At 35.1% G+C, this 24,021-nt stretch overlaps 1 protein-coding gene across 1 annotated transcript in view; it reads left to right on the top strand.

Moving 5' to 3' along the window:
- Window positions 1–24,021, top strand: part of NDFIP2 (Nedd4 family interacting protein 2) — a 145,344-nt gene that overhangs the window by 96,820 nt on the left and 24,503 nt on the right. Inside the window, exons 4-5 of the mRNA XM_058276840.1 lie at window positions 11,255–11,420; window positions 19,983–20,116. Of these exons, the coding sequence (XP_058132823.1) occupies window positions 11,255–11,420; window positions 19,983–20,116 (300 nt within the window). The remainder of the gene's footprint in view (window positions 1–11,254; window positions 11,421–19,982; window positions 20,117–24,021) is intronic.

Below are 24,021 nucleotides of genomic sequence, written 5' to 3'. Positions count from 1 at the left end.
ACAAAGACATTCTCTTTAACCACAGTGCCATTATTAAAATCGTACCGTTGATATAGTAGTAGTATTAATATATAATCTATAAACATATTTCACCACTTTTCCTGCTAATGTTCTTTATAACAAAAGGGGAAAAATTGATTGGGCTCTAATCCATGATTACGCGTAGTGCTTAGTTATTGTGTCTCTTTATCTCGAACAATTCTTTAGTCCTTTTTTGTATTTCATGACCTTAATATTTTGGAAGAGTACATGTTAGATATTTGTAGTATATCCTGCAATTTAGATTTGTATGATGTTTCCTCATGATTAGATTCACTTTATACATTTTTTTGGGTGGGGGGAGTCAAGACCAGCACAGAAGAGTTGTATGTTTTCTAATACATCATGATATTGATTTTACCCATTATTTATATTAAACATGATCATTTGGTAAAGGTTGTATGTTTTTCCCATGTAAAGTTACTATTTTTCCCTTTTTAATAAGTATCTCATGGGGATTTACTTTGAGACTGTGAATATCCTGATTTTTATTATACTTTCATCCATTGGTTTTCTTTCTTTCTTTCTTTCTTTCTTTTTTTTTGAGGTACTGGGGACTGGGGGATTGAACACAGAACCTCGTATGTGGGAAGCTGGCATTCAGCCACTGAGCCACATTGGCTTCCCTGAGTTGGTTTTTTTGTTTGTTTTGCTTTCTGTTTGTTTTTGTTTATTGAGGAGGCACCAGAAACTGAACCCAGGACTTTCCATGTGAGATGTAGGCACTCTCCCTACCCTCTGGTTTTCTACACTGATTAATCTTGCCTGAAATAGAACTGTAGTGATTGTCAAATGCTGATTTTCTAACTCCATCATTTCTATTATATTCATTATTTAAAATTCTATAAGGAAGACCTTTTCCTTCTGTATTTATTCATTTTTATCAGTATGGGTTCGTATTTTATTCTGTGGGTTATTATCCATTACTGTTAGTTATTGTGAAGTTCATATTGTCCCAGATTTGGCCAATGTGAGCTGCTTCCTTCTCGCTTCTGTGTCCTTTTGACATGTCCCTATCATTTTTTGAGCATTTCCTTACTATTTAGCATTTACATAATGTAAAAGTATCTGTTTTCTACTGTTTAGTTTAGAATGAAGAACTAAAGATAATACTAACACGTCTGACTTTATTTTCTCTAATGATGATAATTATAATATAAAAGCCTATTGAATGGATGGAGAGTCTATGGTAATTTTTTTTAATATCATTGAAATATTTTACAAAAGGAAGTTTTCCAGCTTATAGAAACTTATTTAAAAAGCACTAATGAAATCTCTTTAATGTATCACATTTTGCCCTACATTAAAAAAAATAAAACAGCATTGCTTATTTTCATTCCTATTTTAAAGAACTTGGAAAAAATACAGGAAAGCAAACGAAGGGAAAAAAAAAAAGAGAAAGAAGAAATTACAGACTACTTGCAAGCAACCATCCTACCCGGTTTGTCTGTTAACAGGAATCTTGAAACTTTTAACATTTTGTCTTATTTAAAATTGGAATAATCTGTGAGTTTTACGGTAGCAGTGTGATACAGTTATGAATTCCAAAAATAGCTTTACTGGCCTGTCTAAAAGTTTCACATTTTTATGAAATTGTGATTAGGGCTTTGATTGGGCCACGTAAGTACGGCAAAAGAAGAGAATTAGTTTTGATGTTGGAGTTTTGACGCTGGAGTTTTGAACTGAAGCCCTGGGAAGTAAGCCCACAGAGGAGCTTGGTTGTGAGGAAAGAGAAGAGCCCTAGGAAGAGAGGAACCCTGAGCCTGGAGAGCAAGCCCCAGGAAGAGAGGAACACAGGAAGCCTGAACCCTGGCAGACATTGGCAGCCATCTTGCTCCAACACATGGCAGCAGACTTTGGTGAGGGAAGTAACTTATGCTTTATGCTTTGGTGAAGGAAATGACTTCGCTTTATGGCCTGGTAACTGAAAGCTTCTGCCTCAAATACCCTTTGTAAAAACCAACTGATTTCTGGTATTTTGCATCAGCACTCTTTTGACTGACTAATACACTTATCCTGTGTGTATATGTGTGCATATATATGTATGTATATATATGTATGTGTATATATATCAAATTTTATTTCTTTAACCCCATATCATGAGCTATTAAATATTCTTCCAAACATTACTTTCAATGGCTGGGTAGTATTACATTATATCTATATGCTGTGTTCACCTTGAGTGAACAGATTGTTTCCAGTGTTTAATTATTGTAACACTGATGAACAGCTTTGTAAAGAAATCCTAATTTAAGTATATGGTTAGTTCTGTAGGGTAGGGTCTTAAAATGGGAATTCTAGGCTGAAGGAAGAGAGAGTGAGTGTTTGTGTATTTACAGTAATAACCTTTTTATTTTTATAAAAAAAGATATATTAATTTTAAAAATATAAGCAGTATAAATACATAGAAGAACCAATGTAGGCACCCCAAATCTTACCAACTAGAAATAACGAGTGTTAACATTTGCTGACTTTATATACAGATAGACAGGAATGTTAAAAGAATGGGATCATGCTATTTATATTGTTTTTAAAAATCAAAATGATTTCATTTGAATGTACAGGAAGGAAACATTCGTTAAAGAACTGCTGAAATCCAGATAAAGGTTTCTTCAAATAAGAGCTATTAGCTCCTGTAAGATATCTCTAAAATTAAGAATATGAAAACCAGCAAGAAGTAGGAGTAATTTTTAAAAACTGCATATTTATACTTTCAGAAATTAGGGATCAATTCCCTGCTATGAAAGATGAAGTGAATACTACTAATATTTTTTCTGTAGTTCCTGATTTTTATGTTACTTATATTTTGTCAGGTTATATAATGTTTACTTTCTGTTTGACAGCAGTTTAGTCATTAGTTCTATAGCCTTAAAAGGATTCAGTGCTTTCTACCGTATCTTTTCCTATGGCTTCCTTTTGTCTTTTTTCTTTTCTTTTTTGAGGTACTGGGGTTAGGGGTTGAACCTGGGACCTCATGTGGGAAGTCAGTGCTCAACCACCAAGTCACATCGGCTCCCCTGAGTTGTTTTTTTGTCTGTTTGTTGTTGTTTTGTTGTTGTTTTTAGGAGGCACCGGGAACCAAACCCCTGACCTCCCATGTGGGAAGCAGGTGCTCAACGGCTTGAGCCACATCTGTTCCCTGCTTCTGTGCTTTGTATTTGGATTCATTCTTTGGTTACCTGATTTTCATCCAGGAGTAGTTATTATTTCTCAAGGACTCATAGGTGCTGTGTATTCTCTGTCTTCTTTTATACTTCAAAATGTCTGCCTCAATATTATATACAGAAAAAATTTGGTAGCCTCAAATTATTTTTAAATTTAAAATATTAAAATGAAACCTTTTAAATTTAAAAATACAGGAAATAATATAAAAGATTACTGTAGTCTCGGAGGAGATGAAATGTTAGCATTTGCCTTATTTGTATTAGATCTTAAACATTTTTCCTTTAAAAAAAAAAAAAAAGATAAGGCCTTACATTCTAAATGCCTTCCCCATCTTCTCCGCACCTTTTATTTTCTTGGAATTGGTGTGTAATATTCTGTGAATGCTTTGTGCTTACTTTTACTGTTACATATATATATGTGTATCTATGCAATATATACTTCAGATTTAGGTTATGTTAAAGTGTATTTTTATTTGCTAGAGTATTTTGTGGTTTTATATACCTTTTTTTTTTTGAGGTACCAGGGCTGGGGATTGTACCCAGGACCTGATAAGTGGGAAGCTGACCCTCAGCCACTGAGCCACATTGGCTTCCCTGCTGTTCCCTTGAGCTGTTTTGTTTTTTTTTTAAATTTTTTGTATTTTGGGTTGCTTGTTTAGTTTTCTTGTTTTTAGGAGGCATGGGAAACCAAACCCAGGATCTCCCATGTGAGAAGCAGGTACTCAACTGCTTGAGTCACATCTGCTCCCCTTTATATACCTTTTCAACTGACTGTATTTACTTGGCTTATTTTTAAGATTTATCTATGAATTACACATCTAGTTCATCAGTTTTAAATGGTGAATTGTGTTATATAAATTGTGTATTAATAAACTGTAGTTTGTTTATTGCCTATTGACCAGGCAATTGTTTTCAGGTTTTCACAATAACAATTGGTGATGTCATGAGCATTCTTGTACATGTCTTTCTATATCGAAGTGCGAGAATTTTTATAGTATTACATCTAAAAGTAGTATTGCTGTGTGATGTATACTTTCATCCTTACTAGGAATTGGCATATAGCTTTTCAGTGTGGTTTGTTGAATTTATAACCTTACTAGTAATAGTTCTACCACATCCTCATTCTTGCAAACACATGGTCTTAGATACTGAAACCACTAATAAAAATACCTTTTTTTGGAAATATTTAAAACCTACAGAAAACTTTATAGTATAGATTAGTACTGTGAACATCCATCCCTATATTCTTGGTTTAGATTCAACAATTGTTAACATTTGCCATATTTGCTTTATCACTTGTTATATTGATCTCTCCATCTCTACACACATTTAAAAAAATTTATTGAACCATTTGAAAGTAAGGTGCATACAGCTTAGTATTTCACCCCTAAGTACTTACTGCGGTATGTATCTTCTAAAAACAGGACATTTTCTGCATTATCACAATACCATAATATCATACCCAAGAAATTTAACATTGTTATGACATCTAGTGTATATTCCAATTGACTTAATAATGTGGTTTATAGCTTTTTAATTCAATTCTAGTGATCTAAACAATGTTATCAGAATTTAAATTTTGCCAACTAAATAGTGGGACAAGGTGCCTCATTGTTTCAATTTACATTTTCTGACCACTTTGCATAGTAAAGGAAGGAGTCTGTGCCCTTGGGTAGTAAATCTTTCTTCCCCAGTATCTCACTGAATGATAAAGGTGCAGCTCCTCTCACCCACCTCCCCATCCCATTTTACCCATTTATAAAAATGAGGATTTTCAAGTTATCTTGGTGTTTTTAGTTACCTAGCTCCTAAAGCAAATATTAAATAATGAGTTGGTTTAAGAACGGAATTTATTGGACCATATTTTCAGAGGCTAGAAGACTTGCTTCCTCCCATGGACAGTATTTTATGGCTGGCTACAATCTTTGAGCAAAGCATCTGTGATCTTGACAGTATTTGCTGTTTGAGGTTGTCGAAGTGTTGTAGAATTTGAGAATTTTAGAGAGGTTCAATTATTTGCGTATGGAGAGGCCAGGACTCAGGAATGATTTTGAGAAGGAAAAATGGTTTATTGACACCCGGCCGGACTCGGGAGCTTTCTGTTCCAATCCCCAGCCCAGAACAAGATTTTTGAGTCCCTTTTATACAGAGAGGAAGGGCCAAATGGTCCTTTTGTTTCAGTTCTCAATAGGCTTGAATTAGCGTATATATCTTCCACATCTTAGGTAAGCTTTTAGCATGGACCTTGGGCATTCTAGATAAGCTTTTAGCATATTTGGTTTGCATCTCCCCTGAATACTTAAAGTTTATAGACCTTGCATTGTTAAACTGTTTCCTGGGACTGGAGTCCTTGCCATGGTCACCAAGGGCAGAACTGCAGCCTTTTATCATCCCACACCCACAAGTCACAGATAGTTTAGGTTATCTCATAAGAGACAAAGAGCCTCCCACCCATAGCCCACATCAGAAGCTGGGAGCAAAATACCAACAATGGGTTTGTTTTTACAATGGCAATTTTTTTAGGGGAATATCTTATAGTATTAAGACTATGAAAATGTCCCGTATCAAGTCATTATCAGAGCTTCTGTCTCACCAAAGATTGGCTTCTGGTAATCCTGGACTCCTGCCACGTGACAAGGCAAGGTGGTGGCCATTTCTGCTTTCTTCTTCAGGTTCACTTTCTCCCTGAACTCAGCTGTGGGCAATCAGGCGTATGGCTTGTCTCTTGCCTGGGCCGTCTCCTTAACTTTTAGTCTACTGTAGTGATTCCAGCCTCCTTCGTCTCAGGTTGCTCTGTCTTTCTGTAGCTGTTGGCAATCTTGGAGTCTTCTCTCACAAGGCAGGGTAAAACGGCAATGTCTTTCTCTGTTTCTGCTTTCAGTGTTAGATTGTAGAAAGAGGGCTGAGACCCAACCTGGGTCATGCCTCACTGACATAGTCCAGTCAAAGGCCCTTAAGCGATTTAATCAAAAGGACCTTTAACTCAATCTAAAACAATCAAAGGAATGGATTAGTTCTGTGAACATGATCTTTTCTGGGATTCACAAAAGCTTCAAATTGTCACATTTGCTAAACTCATGAAAGCATGCATTAGAGTACAAATGTTAGAAATGAATGGTTTTCTTCTCATTTCCAACCACTCATATGTCTGTCTGTCTATTAACTAGTTAGGGATTTTCTGATATGTACCAGGTACTCTTCTGCATGTGGTACTGAAGAAAGGAGACTTCATGTCTTGTTGGGATTTAACTGCTTGAGTCACCATTTATTTTACTTATACTGCCCCACAAGGAGACGTACTAAATTTAGGGATCTGATTTTTGCCCTCTAATTCAGAGGATTTATACAGAGATGGATATAGGTCAGATTCACTTGTTTTGTTTATGACTTAAATGAGCACATTTCATTTTCTCTGAGGACTCTACAGATTAAATGAACAGTATAATATTTCACTAGCATTTATGGTCACTTTTCAGTTGAAGATTACAGTTCTGAAAGGTTAAATAGAAACTTTGTATTGTAGAACACAAGAAGGATCTGAAATTAACCTTAGATATGATAGGAAGCTGCTTCTTAAAAATTTAACCAAAGCGTGAATTCTTTTGAAAATAGAAATTTATTTAAGATCTTTAACCAACCTGTTTGGCTTCTTTCTTGAAGATCTTTGGGATTTAAATATTCTCTAATGCTTTCTTTTTGACTTTATGAAAGAAGGTAATAACTACTTGTTAGAGACTTCAGAGTACTTGAAGTTAGCAAGGCTGTTCTCTCTCAAGGCTTTCCGTTCTAGACTGGTGACTTATATTGCATTTTCTTTTAATTTTAACCAAGGCTGAATCAAAAGTACTTGACTGACTTTCATTTTCACAGCATTCAACAAGACAGGAATAACTTCCATTTTTGTGGAGCTCATACTTTAGCTGGAAAATCAAATTGTAAATAAACGATTGCATAAATATTTGTTTTCATGATAAGGGCTCCAATAACAAGAGTGCTTTGAGATTATGCGAGAGAGTCTTAATTTACTTTTGGGAGACAAGAAAGACTTTTCTTAGAACTTAATTTTTAGCTGAGATCTAAAAAATGTGTATGAACTAGGTGGTGAGGGATGGTAGGAAAAGAATGTATGTGATTTTTAAAATATGTGATTATGTTTAATGCATTTTAAAGAAATGTACTAATATGTACATATACAGGTCTGGAGGCTCAGAAGAAACAGTCTAGTCTGGCAATATAAATTTGGCGTTCTATTTTTTAATCACTTTATCACTCCATTAATTATCCCTCACCTTATTTTTCCCTAAAAAGACATACAATTTCTTATTTGCATTCTTCAAAATATTTTGTATTTGATTATAATTTCAGATTGTATCATTTTCAACAGAAAATTTCATACATACAAAACTAAGGGAGCTGTAGTAATGATATTATGTAATATTTTAAGTTGGAGAAAGCATTTTATTATAGGTTATAGTGTTTATCTTAACATTTTGCTTCTAAGACATGCCAAAACAGAAATTAGATGTTTCATTTTATTGCATTTTGGTTTTTTAAAAATTTTCAAGTTACTTTGTGTTTAGGGTGAGTTATTCAAATAGTAGAGAAAGATGAAATCTCTACTCCCATCTTTGGCTCCCTATTCCCTCTTTGTTGTTAACAGTTTCTGTGTATGCTCCCAGAAATTTCATTTGCCCATGTGAATTGCATAAATAAAATCTCTCCTGTATTATTTTTAAAATCCAATTGCATTGAATAAATCCTTCTATAATTTTTTACTGGCTGTATTGTGATCAGACAATAGCAGTTTTAAATGAAACAACCTTATTTGTTTAGAAGACAACTTAGTTGTCTTGATAAAATTATCTGACACTTGATTTAAAAAAAAATTTTTTTTCTTCTCAGCCCCTCCCCCACCCTGCTGTTTTTGCCATCGGTGTCCATTCGCTGTGTGATCTTCTGTATCTATTTCTCTTTTTGTCTTCTCATCTTTCTCCTCTAGGATTCACCGAGATTCTCTCCTGGGAACCTCTGATGTGGAGAGAGGTTCCCTATTAATTGCACCACCTCAGTTCCTGGTCTCTGCTGCTCTTCACCTTGTCTCTCTTCATCTCTCTTTTGTTGTGTCATCACCTTGCTGTGTCAGTCACTGTGTAGGCACTGGGTCACCGTGCAGGCACTCAGCTTGTTTCGTGGGCACTTGGCTCGCCACATGGGCACTGGCTCACCACACGGGCACTTGACTTACCACACAGGCCCTCGGCTTGCTGCGTGGGCACCCACCTGGGCACTCGCCTCGCTGTAGAGACACTCGGCTCACCACATGGGCACTCATGTGGGCACTCTGCTCACCGTGTGTGCACTAGGCTCCCCTGTGTGGGCACCCACCTGGACACTCGGCTAACCATGCAGGCAATTGGCTCACCACTTGGGCACTTGGCTCACTATGTGGGCAGTCAGCTCTCTATGCAGGCACTTTGTTGTCGTCTTTTTCACCAGAAGGCCCCAGGGATCAAACCCAGATCCTCCCATACTGTAGGCAGAGGCCTGTCATTTGAGCCACATCCACTTCCTGTGACACTTGGTTTTAAACAGCTTTTTCAAGCTTGTTCAGGTGATGGAGCATCTGGAGCCCCTGATGCCCCTGATGCTTTTTGTGGAACACCATTAAGTAACTGATATATTGTCATACTGCTGAGATCATTTTTACTAGCAAAAACATGCGTTCATTATCTTACAAAATATAAAATCACAACCAAATTTTGATAATGCTTTCAAAACAAGAAACTGATAATTAGGCATGCCTTGTTAACTCGCTGTTTTTTTACCATTAATATTCATTTGCTGCTAATGCATTTGTTTCCTAATTGTTCATATTTTTGCTTTGTTACATGCTAGGTCCCTCTAGCAGAAATGTGTCCAGACACAGTGAAGGTTTAGTGGAAAAATATTTGAAATGAAAACCTAAAATCAGTTCTTTTAATTTGTGTGATGATATATGTGTGAAGACTGCTAAATTCAGTTTTCTTGGTAGAAAATTTGGCTCCACTGATGAGCAGCAGTATTTTGTGGGAACTTGTCTCCAGAGCTCTTGGCTTAGAACACTGGCTCTCTGCAGAGACCTCTTAATACCCACTATTATCTATTCCCTAGGAGCATAGGTAGGATAAGCTCACTTTTTTCTGTATAGTTCACTTTCTTCTTGGATGACCTAGATGAGTATCTTGACTCTACCAGTTGTTTCTATTGCAACTCTAATCAGTTTCCATTTTAAAATCAGGTATTAAATAAAGTGGCATAGAATGATAAAGACTACCTTAGGTTTTTATGAGGGTCTTAGTATTTTAGAGTTAAATGGTACCCTTGTCCTGTTAAGGATAGGAATTTTATTATATGCTGGTTGACCATCTACTTCATCATCCAAATTAGAACAATTTTGAGAATGAAAGGGATAGGAAAAATGCTAAACAGGGTGGGATCAACAGGTGTTAAAGGAGATTGTCCTGGGGAAAAACAGATAGTTGTATGGTCACCCTACTTATGTAACAACTTTGCCAGATAATCATCCAAACTTTCCCTGAAAGTAATTGTTGCAGTCACAGAACATCTAGTGCTTTGGGTGGCTGTAATGAGTAAAAAGTTGTTTTATTGAGCTAAAATTTATCTTCTTAAAACTACTAATGCACATTTCTAGTTCTCCTCTTGGTACTAAATGTAGTCAGCACAGGGTAACTATACAAAATATATCAGCTCTTCATATATACACATAATGACAAGTTTAAAAATGGTTTATTTTTTTCTATATCAACTTCTTATAGTTTTCTCTCTGTAGCTACATCCTATGCCTAAATTAAAAGAAAAGACAAACCATACTGATGGCTAACCCACCAGGGTCTGGTGGAGGGCACCAGTTGCTAAACAACACTTAAAAAGCATATCGTGGTACTTTTAGAAAACATTCTTTGAGGTCGCTGGCTTCCCAAAAGCAAAGCTTTCAGTTATTACATATATATACAGATATATATACACACACACATATATATGTATATATTTACCTTAAGATGAAATGAAGGGCTATATTATAGAAGACATATATACATTAGAAGATAGAGCCTCCAGCTAGAGTTAATTATAAAGCTTGCAGTTTTGTTATCAAAAAACACTCAATATTCTGTAAAGACACAGTTTCAGATACTGTTCCTCCAGCTAGAGTTAATTATAAAGCTTGCAGTTTTGTTATCAAAAAACACTCAATATTCTGTAAAGACACAGTTTCAGATACTGTTAAAATACTTCTTTTGCCATCTTTTCTTCCTGCAGGATGAAAAACAGTGGTTCATTATTAACTTCTATCACCCTGGTCACTATACTGAAGACATATAAATCTATTTGCAGATTTCATATTTGCACTTTTGTATTTGTAACCCTAAAAATCAATACTCACAGTGCTTTAGCAGTTATTAGGGGATGCACAGATTGGTGAAAAATTTGAGTCATAAGATGTGCATGTTCCCAGCTGAGGTCAAACAAGGTAATAATGTTCTCCCTTCTTGTTTCAGTGCTCACATTATAAATGTGTCCTTTTTGAGGTCTAGTTAGTGCCACATTTTTCACATTTTTGTTGGTGATTTTCCTGTTTCAAGTGGCTCCTAATCATGATGATGAAGTGTGTTGTCTAGTGTTAATAAGTGCCAAAAGGCTGTGATGTGCTCTATAGAGAAAATATGCATGTTAGATATAAGCTTTGTTCAAGCATGAACTATAGTGCTGTTGGCTGTGAGTTCCATGTTACTGAATCTGCAGTATATATTAAATAAATATTTTTACACAGAAATATCTTTACACAGAAGCATACATAAAACAAGTGTATGCATTGATTGGTTAAAAAAATGTTGTGAGTAGAGGCTTTCAGGAACCTAACTCTCTGTTTCCCCTAGGAGTGATGGTTCCGTATTCACTAATTCAGTGTTTACAATGACTTTATAGAACATAATTACCATGAATAATGAGAATCCACTGTACATTATTCTTTTCTTTTTCCTTTGTTCTCTTAGTTGCACAATGAAGAGGATAATTCAGAATCATCTGCTATAGAGCAGCCATCAACTTCAAGCCCAGCACCACAGATTGTACAGTTGGCTTCTTCAGCACCAGTACTTGAAACGGACTCTTCTCCTCCACCTTACAGTAGTATTACTGTGGAAGTACCTACAACTTCAGGTATTTTTTATTTCAGTAGGAAAGGATTAGTAATGCTTTTAATAGTTCAGTTTTTCACCACTATGCTTTTGTGTAATTATCGAGTCTCTTTATGGGCTTCTTTGGTTTTCATGATTAAAAAATTTTTTTCCCAAGTCTAGTTTGGAAAATAATGACTTCATATACTTTTGCCTCCTAATATTTTTTAAAAAGTTTTAATATAAAAGTATAGCTATTTAAACTTTCTTATGCTTATTAAAAATCTATTCCAGATGCACTAGCATTAACTTTTGTAAGAAATTATAATTCTTTCTCTTTCTTATCCATACACACATACATACACACCCACAAATATGCATATGCACATGTACACACATATATGCATATGTACATATAAATGAGTGTGTATTTACTTATAGTAAAAAATATGGTATTATTTTTAAGTGAAAATTCGGCAAGTATGTATGAATGGAGGTAAAATGTGTACACAATGTTATACCATATACATGATGATAATTCTTAGTTGTGAAACCTGTTTGCTATTATTTCATGTTATCCTTTCAGGTTGTTGTAAATACGCTTTTCCTTTCTCTGGCTACAACTTGTATTTTCCCCTGTAGTATTTAAAAAATTACTATATTTACTTCTCTAAATATTTTATGTTGATTATGAGACATTTATTTTAAAATCAGTTATTGAAAAATATTTTAACATGAAAAACTCCTCAGAGTATTTTTTCCTTCTTCTTATTTTGTAACCAGTGCCATCTACTTCACTTAAACTCATGCCAGTTTTATCTATTTACCATTTTTGTTTGCACACATTTTGTAGAAATGTAATATACCAGTAATGGTTTGGCTTTTACAATTGGGATTTATTTGCTTGCAAGCTTATGTTTTTGAGGCTGAGAATACCATTTGCTGGCAATTGTGGACACCTCTGTCATATGGCAAGGCACATGGGAGTGTCTGCTGGTTTCTCCCTTCTCTGGGCTTTCTTGCCTTCAGCTTCCTCCTCCTGTGTTTCCTTTCAACTTTTGTGTTTCTCTTTGTACTCAGCCCCTTTATAAAGGACTCCTGTAAGAGGAATAAGACCCACCCTGGGCCACGCCCCAACTGAAGTAATCTATCAGAAGGCCCTGCTTAAAAATAGGTTTGCACCCACAGGAATGGATTAACTTTAAGATCATGTTCTTTTGGGGTCCATCTAGTTTCAAACTGTCATACTCAGTATTTCTTCTACCAAACTCATTTACTCTTTTATACAGTTACTGAAAATCATCTTTTCCATGATTAATTAAATGAGTATATGCTTGCTTCTTTGTTTGTATATAATGTTTGTTTATTCATTATCCAGTTTCATGGACAGTTTTTTTATTCATATCCACTTACCTTTGTAAGTTTTAACAGCTGTATTGGTGCTTGCTAAAATTTTTATGTACTAAATATTCTTCAATATTTTACAGGTTTCTAGAATATGGTATACTGAACTTGTTACACTGGGTACAGAATATATCGATTTTATGGTAACCTTGAAGTAAATGAATTGTTTTCCTGGTCTGAATGATAGAAGTTACTAATTTTAAGAGTGAAATTGTGATCCCTTTTTTTGTGGTTTACCACCACGGTTATGTATATTAAACTATCCTAAACTTATGGAATAAAATAGCAATTATTTATTATTATTACTCTTAATGGTTCTGTGAGTTAACTGAGTTCAAATATGTGCTTCTCTCCCAGGGTCTCGTGTGGATGTCATTTGCTGGTGACTAGGGCTGGAGTCCACCTCCAAAGCTTCCCTATTGCTTGTTCGGTAGTTGATGCTGATTTCAGCTTAGTTTTCAGAGGGATTGTTGACCAGAACACCTATATGTGCCCCATCTTGTGGCCTGAGCTTCCTAACAGCAATGTGGCTGGGTTCCAAGAGCAAGCATGCTGAGGGAGCGTTGGATGGAATCTCTGTCATCTGTTAGGGCACAGTCTCACTCCTGCCATATTTGGTTTGTTAGATGTGAGTCCCTAAGTCCAGTCCTTATTCAAGAGGAGGGAAATTAGTCTCCATCTCTTGATGAGAAGTGTTTCAGAAATTTTGTAGACTAAGTTTTAAAACTGCCACAATTGTGTACTCCTTCCTCCGCCCCCAGTCCCCCACCCCATATATAAACTAAACCTTCTCCTAAAGTTTCAGTAAATGACTGTAGTAGGCCAGAACAGAAACTTGGGAGTTAACCTTTTGATCATTAAAGTACATGGTTTTTCTCCTTTAATTTTTGATGTAATATATTACAGATTTCTATAAATTAATTCATCGCTATGCTCCTGGAATAAACTCTGTAATGTGATAGTTTCATCTCTTCTGCATTCTGATTTGCTAGTATTTTATTTAGAGTTTTTGTAGCTTTATTCATTAGTGGCATCTATGCCTTTCTATATATGCTATCTTTTTGTTTTAGGGATTTATATTCTAGAAGCAACATAAATGAATTGAGAAGCTTGTATTTTTCTGTGATCTGGAATAGTTTTGATAATGTAGCATGCTATTTTTATAGCTTAGATACATTTTAAATGTAAAACCAGTTCCTGGTACCTAGACATTCAATTATTCTTACAACTCCTCCATAAATTATTGGTCTCTCTTGATTTTTTTAAACCTTGTGCTAAAAGGTCATTCATGACTATAACTGAGCATAAGAATTGAGTTAATTCTATTTAGTGAAAATTATTGATACTGCTTTCCTTTAGCTTCTTAACCAGTGTTGTTATGTTTTAAGCATGGACAGTGATAATTCACTGTTGAGATTATGTTCTTCAGTAGATCACTATTTTTATAGCTCTGAGCAACATCGGTAAAAATAGGTGACATTTATATAATGCTTCACAGTTTACTGAGTCCTTTTGAGAGTTCTTTGATTTCATCCCCTCATAGCAAGTAATAGCCTTGTCTGGTCAGTTTATGGGTGATAAAGTGGCATTTCATAATGCTTATGTGGTTTGCCTTGGTCCCACAACTTCTAAGAAAAGAAGTTGCTGGATGTGGAGTTCCACTTGTTGAAAAGCACTGTTTTAAAGGCTAGAAAGAAAATAAGTAAAATTAAAAAATGAAAAGTAAGCTTACCATTTTAGTGTTCCTTCCCCACTTTCATCTACTACTGGTGAGGATGTTTTCTATCTTGGGTGTGAAAAAAATTTTCTGTTGTTATTATAAAAGATTGCATATTCTTGGATAATGTATATCATTGTTTGAATTTTTTAAATTAAAAATTTTAATGTTATTACCTTCAAATTCATATCCCTTTCTTTTAGTTATATTTTCCTTTTACTCTCTAGTCTAAAAGTAGATTAAAGAGGTCTATTTACTTGACTGGGTACACAATTCTTGTATACTGATAAAAAGTCTTTGCTAAGAATTTATGCTTCTTGCATCTTCCTACAGATAACACTACCACTTCCTGTCATTAGATTAACTATGACCTGACTTCACATCCATAGCTCTTACTGATACTGTTAAAAATTTGTTTTGAAACTTACATACATTAGAACATAATGGAAAAAGTATTGCTAGAGTAAAATGTGTTTTCACATTGGAAATGCAAGTAAATATAATAAAGATAGAGAAAGATATAAGCCAATGTAGACTGTGAAAATACTGAAGTTGTAATGGGGAAAATCACAGAAGTGATGTCAAATATTTGGGTTACTTATTGCTTCTACAATCTACATTGTTCTTTTTGTGTCAGTGATTCTGATAGTAGTCTAATCTGTTGGTTAACCTGTGTCATTTTATTTATATTATTATGTTGAAAATAATGTGTTTTTTAAATAAGCAGTTTGTACTTTGCATTACAGTATATTACAGTATATTTCTTGAGATCAAATTTTAAAAATGATTTTAAAAATTGGGTAAGGACATGGGAGGTCGCGGTTCAAGCCCCGGGCCTCCTTGACCTGTGTGGAGCTGGCCCATGCGCAGTGCTGATGCGCGCAAGGAGTGCCGTGCTACACGGGTGTCCCCCGCGTAGGGGAGCCCCACGCGCAAGGAGTGCACCCATAAGGAGAGCCGCCCAGCACGAAGGAGGGAGCAGCCTGCCGAGGAATGGTGCTGCCCACACTTCCCGTGCCGCTGACGACAAGAGAAGCGGACAAAGAAACAAGAGGCAGCAAAAAGACACAGAAAACAGACAACCGGGGGAGGGGAGGGGAATTAAATTTAAAAAAAAAAAATCTTAAAAAAAAAAAAATTGGGTAAGGACAAATTCATAAAAAGAAAATTTAAAGAACTAGGTAGAAATGAGAAAAATAGGAGGAGAGAGGTAAGAGTAAAAGACAATTCATTAATCTTGAGTTTGCTTAGGAGATTAGGATAGTTCCTGAAACCAATGTGTGTAGATCAAGGAAATGAAAAGTGAGGGAAGCGGACTTGGCGCAGTGGTTAGGGCGTCTGTCTACCACATGAGAGGTCCACGGTTCAAACCCCAGGCCTCCTTGACCCGTATGGAGCTGGCCCATGCACAGTGCTGATGCCCACAAGGAGTGCTGTGCCACGCAGGGGTGTCCCCCATGTAGGGGAGCCCCACACGCAAGGAGCGCGCCCCGTAAGATAGAGCTGCCCAGCGTGAAAGAAAGTGCAGCCTGCCCAAGAATGGTGCTGCACACGTGGAGAGCTGATACAACAAGATGATGCAACAAAAAGAAACACAGATTCCCGTGCCGCTGACAACAACAGAAGTGGACAAAGAAGAACATGCAGCAAAATGGACACAGAGAACAGACAACTGGGGCAATGGGGGGGAAGGTGAGAGAAATAAATAAAATAAATCTTTAAAAAAAAAACACTAAAATTGAAGCTCTAACTATGCATGTGGAGGAACTCGGAAAAAAACAGCCAACTAATTCCAGACCAAGCCAAAGAAAAGAAATAGTAAAGATCAGAGCAGAAATAAAATGAAATCAAGAACAAAATCAATAGAGACAATCAATAAAACAGGCCCCGGTACCTCAAAAAAATAAAAATAAAAAAAGACTAATACTAGTCATGCTCAGGTCTTCCAAGAAATTTAACAGGAAGGAATGCTACCAAACTCATACTAGGAAACCAACATCACCCTAATACCAAAACCAGAAAAAAATACTGGAGAAAAAAATTACAGACCAATATAGATGCAAAAATTGTCAGGAAAATACTTGCAACCTGAATCCCAAAGCACATTAAAAGAATTATAGTCCACGATCAATTAAGTGGGTTTTATTCCAGGTATTAAAGGGTGGGTCAACACAAGAAAATCAGTTATGGTCATAAATTACATTAATAAATTGAAGAAAAATCACTTGATCCTCTTGATTGATACAGAAAAGGCATTTGACAAAATACAGCATCTTTTCTTCATAAAAAAATCCAAAAGATAGGAATAGAAGAACCTTTCACAACATGGTAAAATGCTTATATGAAAAACCCAGCTAGCATTGTACTCAATAATGAAAGACTGAACCACTTTCCCACTAAGGTCAGGAATAAGATAGGGATGCCATCACTGTCAGTTATTCATTATTCATTATTTTGCCAGAAGTTACTAGCTAGAGCAATTGTTATTCATTATTTTGCCAGAAGTTACTAGCTAGAGCAATTTGGCAACATAAAGAAATAAAAGACGCCCAAATAGGAAAGGAAGAAGTAAAATTGTCTCTGTTTGCTGATGATATGCTCCTATATCTAGAAGATCCCAGAAAATCCACAACAAAGCCAGTAGTACTAATAGATAAGTTCAGTAAAGTGGCTGAATACAAGATTAGTACACAAAATCAGTAGCATTCCTATAAACTACTGATGAGCAATCTAAGAAGGATGTCAGAAAAAAAATTCCATTTGAAATAAACTTAACCAAGGACATAAAGGCTCTGTATTCAGAAAGCTACAAAACATGGCTAAAAGAAACCAAGAAAGACCTAAATAAGTAGAAGAATGTTCCATGTTCATGGATTGGAAGATTAAATATCGTTAAGATGTCAGTTCTACCCAAACAGATTTACAGATTTAATGCAATCCCAATACAAATCCCTACAGCCTTTTTTGTAGAATTGGAAAAGCCAATTACTAAGCTACAATGGTAAAATCAGCACAATTCTGTCATAAAGATAGACATATTGACCAAGGTAACAGAATTGAGAACTCAGAAGTAGATGCTCACATCCATGGTCAAGTGATTTTTGACAAGGCTGTCAAGTTCACCCAGCTGGGCCAGAACAGACATTCACCAAATAGTGCTGGGAGAACAGTATATCCATATCCAAAAGAAAGAAAGAGAACCCCTGCCTCACAGTTATACAAAAATTAACTCAAAACGGATTAAGGACCTAAATATAAAAGCTACAATCGTAAAACTCCTAGGAGAAAATGTAGGAACATAAATTCAAGATCTTGTGGTAGGCAGTACCTACATAAATGTTACACCCAAAGCATGAGCAATGAAATAAAAAAACAGATAAATAGGACCTCCTCAAAATTAAACACTTTTGTTCTCTAAAAGACTTTGTCAAGAAAGTAAAAAGACAGCCTGCTCAATGGGAGAAGATATTTAGAAACCATATATCCAATAGGGTTTAATATCCGTGTTATATAAATAGGTCAGACAACTCAATGATCAAAAGACAAACAACATCCAATTATAAAATGGGCCAAAAGCTTAAACAGACATTTCTCCAAAGAAGCAATACAAATGGCCAACAAGCACATGAAAAAATTGTTCATCATCACTAGCTATTAAGGAAATGAGATCAAAATTGCAGTCTGATACCATTTCATACCTTCTTGAATGGCCATCAAAAAACAAAACAGGAAACTACATGTACTGGAGAGGATATGAAGAAATAGAAACACTCCACTGTTTTTGGGGATGTAGAATGGTACCCTTTGTGGAAGCCAGTTTGACAGTACCTAAGAAGCTGAATATAGAACTGTCATATGATCCAGCAATCCTGCTACTAGGAATATTTTCAGAAGAACTGAAAGCTAGGATGAGAACATTCGTAGACCATTGTTCATAGTAGCATTATTTACAATTGCTGATGTCCACTCTGCCTCTATTCCTTGAGGAGGGGGTTTAGATCCCACATGGTTGGTTGATGGGACCCAGGGTCCACAGGATAGAGGAATAAAATATAGATTAGAGTAAATTAATTTACTGGTATTCTACTACAGAACTGTTGTGACTAGTAATGGAAGAAACTGTAGCATTGATCTGGAGAAAGTGGCTACCGTACTTGCTGAGGACAGGGAGAGGGAAGAAGAGATGAGATGTAGGGGCATTTTTGGGACTTAGAGTTGTCCTAAATGATATTGTAGGAACAGATGTTGGACATTATATATCCCACCATAACCCCCTGAATGTACTGGGGGAAAGTGTAAACTACATGTATTCTATAATCCATGTGGTGCAGCATGCTCCAAAATGTATTCACCAAATGCAGTGAATGTTCCACAGTGATGAGAGATGTTGTTGGTGTGGGAGGAGTGAGGGGGTCGGGTATGGGGTATGTGGGGACCTCTTATATTTTTTAATACAATATTTTTTATGATCATTTTGCCTTATAAAAAAGACAATTTAATAAAAAAATAAAAATACAAAAAGGAGTAAACCCAAACACACAAAAACAATTACTAAAATGTGGAACCAACCCAATTATCCATCAAATGATGAATGGCCAAGCAAAATGTGGTATATATGTACAATGGAATACTATTCAGCTATAAAAAGAAATGAATTCATTATGCATATGACAAAATGAATAAATCTTGAGGATATTATTTTGAGTGAAATAAGCCAGATAAAAAAGGATATTTGTTCCCACTAAGAGGAACCTAAAGTGAAGTAAATAATAGTTGGTTTCTGCTTTTCACCTAGTAGGGAGAGAATATGACTTATCTCTGTCATATGAAATTTGGGAGACAATGGTGTATTTCAATAAAAAAAAATTTTGTACCTTAGATGTACAGAGTGTATGATTTGGAGACAGAAAATCCCAGATTCTGCCGCTTAATGGCTATGTGATATTAGGCAAATCACTTAATTTTTCTAAGCCTAAGACTTGCCAAGATTAATGTATATAGAAGTGTGCAATATTAATCGACTTTCTGCCTGCGAGATAATGGGCATGTAAATTCTTTGAGTCCTAATTTCTTCATTTTTAAAGTGCTGATAAGAAGATAACTCTCAAAATGGGGACATTTCAAGTATTAATACTTACGGTTAACATAGTAGTAAGAACATAGAGGGTGCTCATGTATCATTACTTTCTCACCTCCCTTGTCTGGAACTCCTTTTTAAAACCTCATTCTTGAGTTCTTTTTTAATGTATTGGCTTTTAGGTAATACTTACCAATCCTTTTTCTTTATAATAAATTTAAGACTGAAATAATATATGGTATTATAATAGTAATTGATGCATAGAGTATCACTATAGGACTACAATAGCAGTAGTAGTCTTTAATGGCCTTTTGTAAATTATTCACTGTGGTTATGGCTATTTAAAAATTTTTTCAAATAGTTTGTTTTTAATGATTTTCCCCACCCCCCTTTTCCCTTTCCTTCAGATACAGAAGTTTACAATGAGTTTTATCCTGTGCCACCTCCCTACAGTGTTGCTACCTCCCTTCCTACATACGATGAAGCTGAGAAGGCTAAAGCTGCTGCAATGGCAGCTGCAGCAGCAGAAACATCTCAAAGAGTAAGAAAATTTTATCAGTTCCTTTTGAGAATGTTCTTATTAATTCCTATGTTACACTTAGTGACATTAAAATCGTTCTCTCTTTGTGTAAGGGTTCGTTTGTGTGTATATATACTTTTTGTATTTTCTCCACTACTACATAGGTATGTCATCAGTTTTGGAGAAATTGGCTTTCTTTTAAACTCACCTCCATTTCTTGACTTCCTCATTTCTGTTAAGCGTCACCTTAACCTGATCTCATCTTCTCGGCATCCTACACCTTATCATTGCCAATAAATTTATCACTTCTAAATCTTGATTTCAGGCATCTTCTGCTCTGATCGTCAACTCCTGTCCTTGTAACTCACTCATACTAGTTATTACCAACCAAACAGTTCTTCTTTCTAATCTTTTCTTCAAGTCCATTGTCTTCCTCACTGTTCATGTCTTAATTTTTCTCTTTATAGTGTTTACATTCCATGATTCATCATTATAATCGTAAAACTCTTATTTTTTATATTCATATTTTATGTACTAGTGTAGTAAGTTAAGTGAATCTATGAATGAACTCAAGGTAGGCTAAAAAAATACAGAAAAATAAATAATGCTTGTTTACAAGGCCTTCAAATTATTTTTAATTTGTCAGCTCATTCCCATATCCCATATCCCCCATTTTCCAGAATTTAGGAGTGATGGTTGAGGCTTCCACCTGCCCTGTCTTTCTTATCTTTCTGTGGTTGCAAGTAGGCAAGTTAGTTGTATTTTTTGTTGTTGTTGTTTCAGACTTTAGAAATGTTATCTTAGATCACTGGATTCGGATCCCAGGGATCAGGGAAAAGACAGAAATTTCACTTGACACTGGAAAGCTAGAATTATGTTAAGAGCAAAGAGAGGGAAGGTATTTCCTTGATTTGTATTTTTATCTTGCCATCATCAGAGCAGAGACCAATGAATAGATAATTTGATAGGTGAGAACTTTTCCTAGATGGAGTTCCCCCGTCAACTACAACCTTTTTCATACCTGCTCCCCTGACACACACACACACGTTTGCGCATATACACACGAGTTTAAGGTCAACATATATAGTTGTGAATGCAGTTGTGAAGTTTGATAAAGACAGTAAACCTCTCAGAGGGGGAAGTAAATTTCTGTTAAAAAAGGTGGCATAAAGAAAGATCAGTCAGTAAAGATTTTTCATTCTGAGGGGAGAATCATGAAGAACTGATTGATCTATCAAAATGAACTCCAGGTTGCTTAGAGTGTATATGTATGTGCAGTTGTACATATGAATGTGTGAGGGATAGTAACTCCTTATCTGAGAAAATGTCTCTCTACCTTGGAAATGGTCAAGTTTTTAAAGGATGTTAGAGACCTTGAATCCTCTACTGCCCTAACTTTCATACAATAGGATAGAACTCTAAAGAGAAAGCAGGAGTTCGTATTGCTATCTGCACTTTGAGAAAAGCAGAAAACATGATTTTGTCCATTATGGCTAGAAAACTAGAAAGCTTTGAAGTATTAACTGTTAACTCCCGTCCTTCACTGTCATCATTTTGAGTGCCTTGTTGTAAGAAAGTCGTTGTGATCTCCAGTCTGAATTAGAACATGTCCATAAAGAAAAATACCACTTTTAACCTGTCACCTGTTTTTTATTTCATTGTAACCCCAGCTTGTGAAACAAGGGGATTGTGGAAAACTTAATAGAAAACAAAGTAGAATTGTCCCCAAGGGACTTATTTTATGGTATGTGAGTACAAAATGCACATCGTTATAAGAAATCATTTCAGTTCATTGGTGCTTTCTGATCCAGAGGTCCAGTGCCCTCTTTTTGCAGTCTGTGAGTGAGTATGTGTCTCTACACCTGCATCAGATTAAGCTGGACTGATTAGCATTTGAGTACATTCAGTTATAAATGAGTTCAGGGCTGGGTTAGTTGAATACTTATTTCATAAAAATAAGCTCTCATTAAGTAGAGGTAAATAGCCCAAAGACTTTGATAACAATTCTCTTTTCTGCGATTTCCTACTTCTAATGTGTAGGGCGACATGCATATTATGGAATGCTTAGATAGATTTATCACTTTTGACATTTTTATGAAAAATACTTGAATTCCAAGTAATTGATTTTATAAAACTTCTGGAATATGACTTGTTCATCAGTTAGGCTTGTCTTATAACCTTATAGCGGGTAGGGTTCATTTTTCGTAAATTGTTTTAGTAACTTGCTTTTTGATATACTAAGTAGAACTTGATAAATTATGAGCAACTCTGGTGTAAGGACCTTTTGTTTATATTTCTAGCACCTAGCTATTATCTGGCACATATTTTGTGTTTAATAAATGACAGTGGATTAATTTAGTAAGTGCATTTTTTGTGTTAGCCAATATGGGAAATTAAGAAAAAATACGAGTTCTTCTATAAGCACTCTTCATTTTAAAAATATTTTGGCTTTTGCAATTTTAGGATTTATAAATCAGCATTTAATATAGTTGACATTATTGCATACTGTCTTATTTTTTAAATGTTTTATATATTTTTATTTTAATGGTTGAGTAAATTTTTAAGGTATATTTTACAATAATTTGTAGTCCTCAAGATGAAAAATTAGATTATTTTCAAACGTATATGTGCAGTTTGTGTGTAGTGTTAAATAATGCTGTAAAAGACGTGTTTGTGCATGTGTTTTGTAACCTTTTTTTTATTGTATAAATTTTTATTCTTGTTATTTTTAAAATATGTTAAAAATTTGGTAGTTCTTTAAAATATTCCACATATATAAAACTATTAAATATAACACATCAGCTGTTTGGAAGTATTTTTCTTTCCAGCTAAAAATATTTACTAATGATAAATATTTGATTATAACCATAAGAATTTCCTTAAGTTTATGCAAGGAAAAGACATTTTTTGGTGTTTGAATCTTTTAGAACTAAAATTTTTTTTCTTTTATGCAACAATCTTTTAAGCAATTTTCCTTATTTAACTATTGGTCAAGGATGAAAGAGGCAAAGCCATTCTCCTCTGCCTATTTTATAATAGATTTTTTAAAAATATTATGTATTTTTAGGAGGTATTGGGGAATGAACTTAGGACCTCATACATGGAATGCAGGTGTCAAACCACTGTGCTACACCCACCCCCACCCCCCTTATTATACATTTAAAGTCAGAACTTCCAAACACTCTCCAAAACCCTGGTCCTAAAGCCTTACTTTTTCTTAAGGTAAATATATATAAGATAGGGAAAGCAAGCCCTAGGGATATACATAATGATTTAAATAATCATTTAATAGCTTGTTCTAAATCAGTAATTGAGATGATCACTTTTGCTTGTTGCCTTGGAGAGGAAATGCAACAGGTGAGAAAACTAAGAAACATTAAATGTTATTGTTTTTAAGATCACAGAACTTTTAGAGCTGTGTTTGTAATTATTTTCATGAAAAACAAAAATCATCAAAGCCAATCTCTTTCTGTAACCGAGGTTTAAGAATTAACAAATAATTACTACTTAATCGTTATATAAATGCCTTTATATTATAAAATAGCAAACGTTTAATGCCTAAAATTACTGAAGCTACCTAGAGTGATCACATCCCTCCTTATGGTTTCTCTAGACCAGAGGCTCTTAGCAAGGGGTCCATGAGCTTGAATTGCAGTTTTAAAAAATTGAATTATTTTTGTGGGGACATGTTTGTGCAGGTGTGATATATTTGCTAAATAATGCACAATATAGTGTGGCTTTAGTAACTTTTGTGTATGCTTACCTTTGTGATCACAATTGTAGATTGACTTTCCTCTCGTTTATAGATTAGGCTCAACCTTGTGTATGCTTTTTATTGGGATGGTAACAACTCCACCTTCCTCTGTTTAATATCCATATGAAAATCCTCTTAAGCAACCTTGGTTCTATATACCCCTATCCCAGAA

Source organism: Dasypus novemcinctus, chromosome 15 (genome assembly GCF_030445035.2).
Source record: "Dasypus novemcinctus isolate mDasNov1 chromosome 15, mDasNov1.1.hap2, whole genome shotgun sequence".
NCBI lineage: Eukaryota > Metazoa > Chordata > Mammalia > Cingulata > Dasypodidae > Dasypus > Dasypus novemcinctus.
This window is presented reverse-complemented; position numbering and strand designations above follow the sequence as displayed.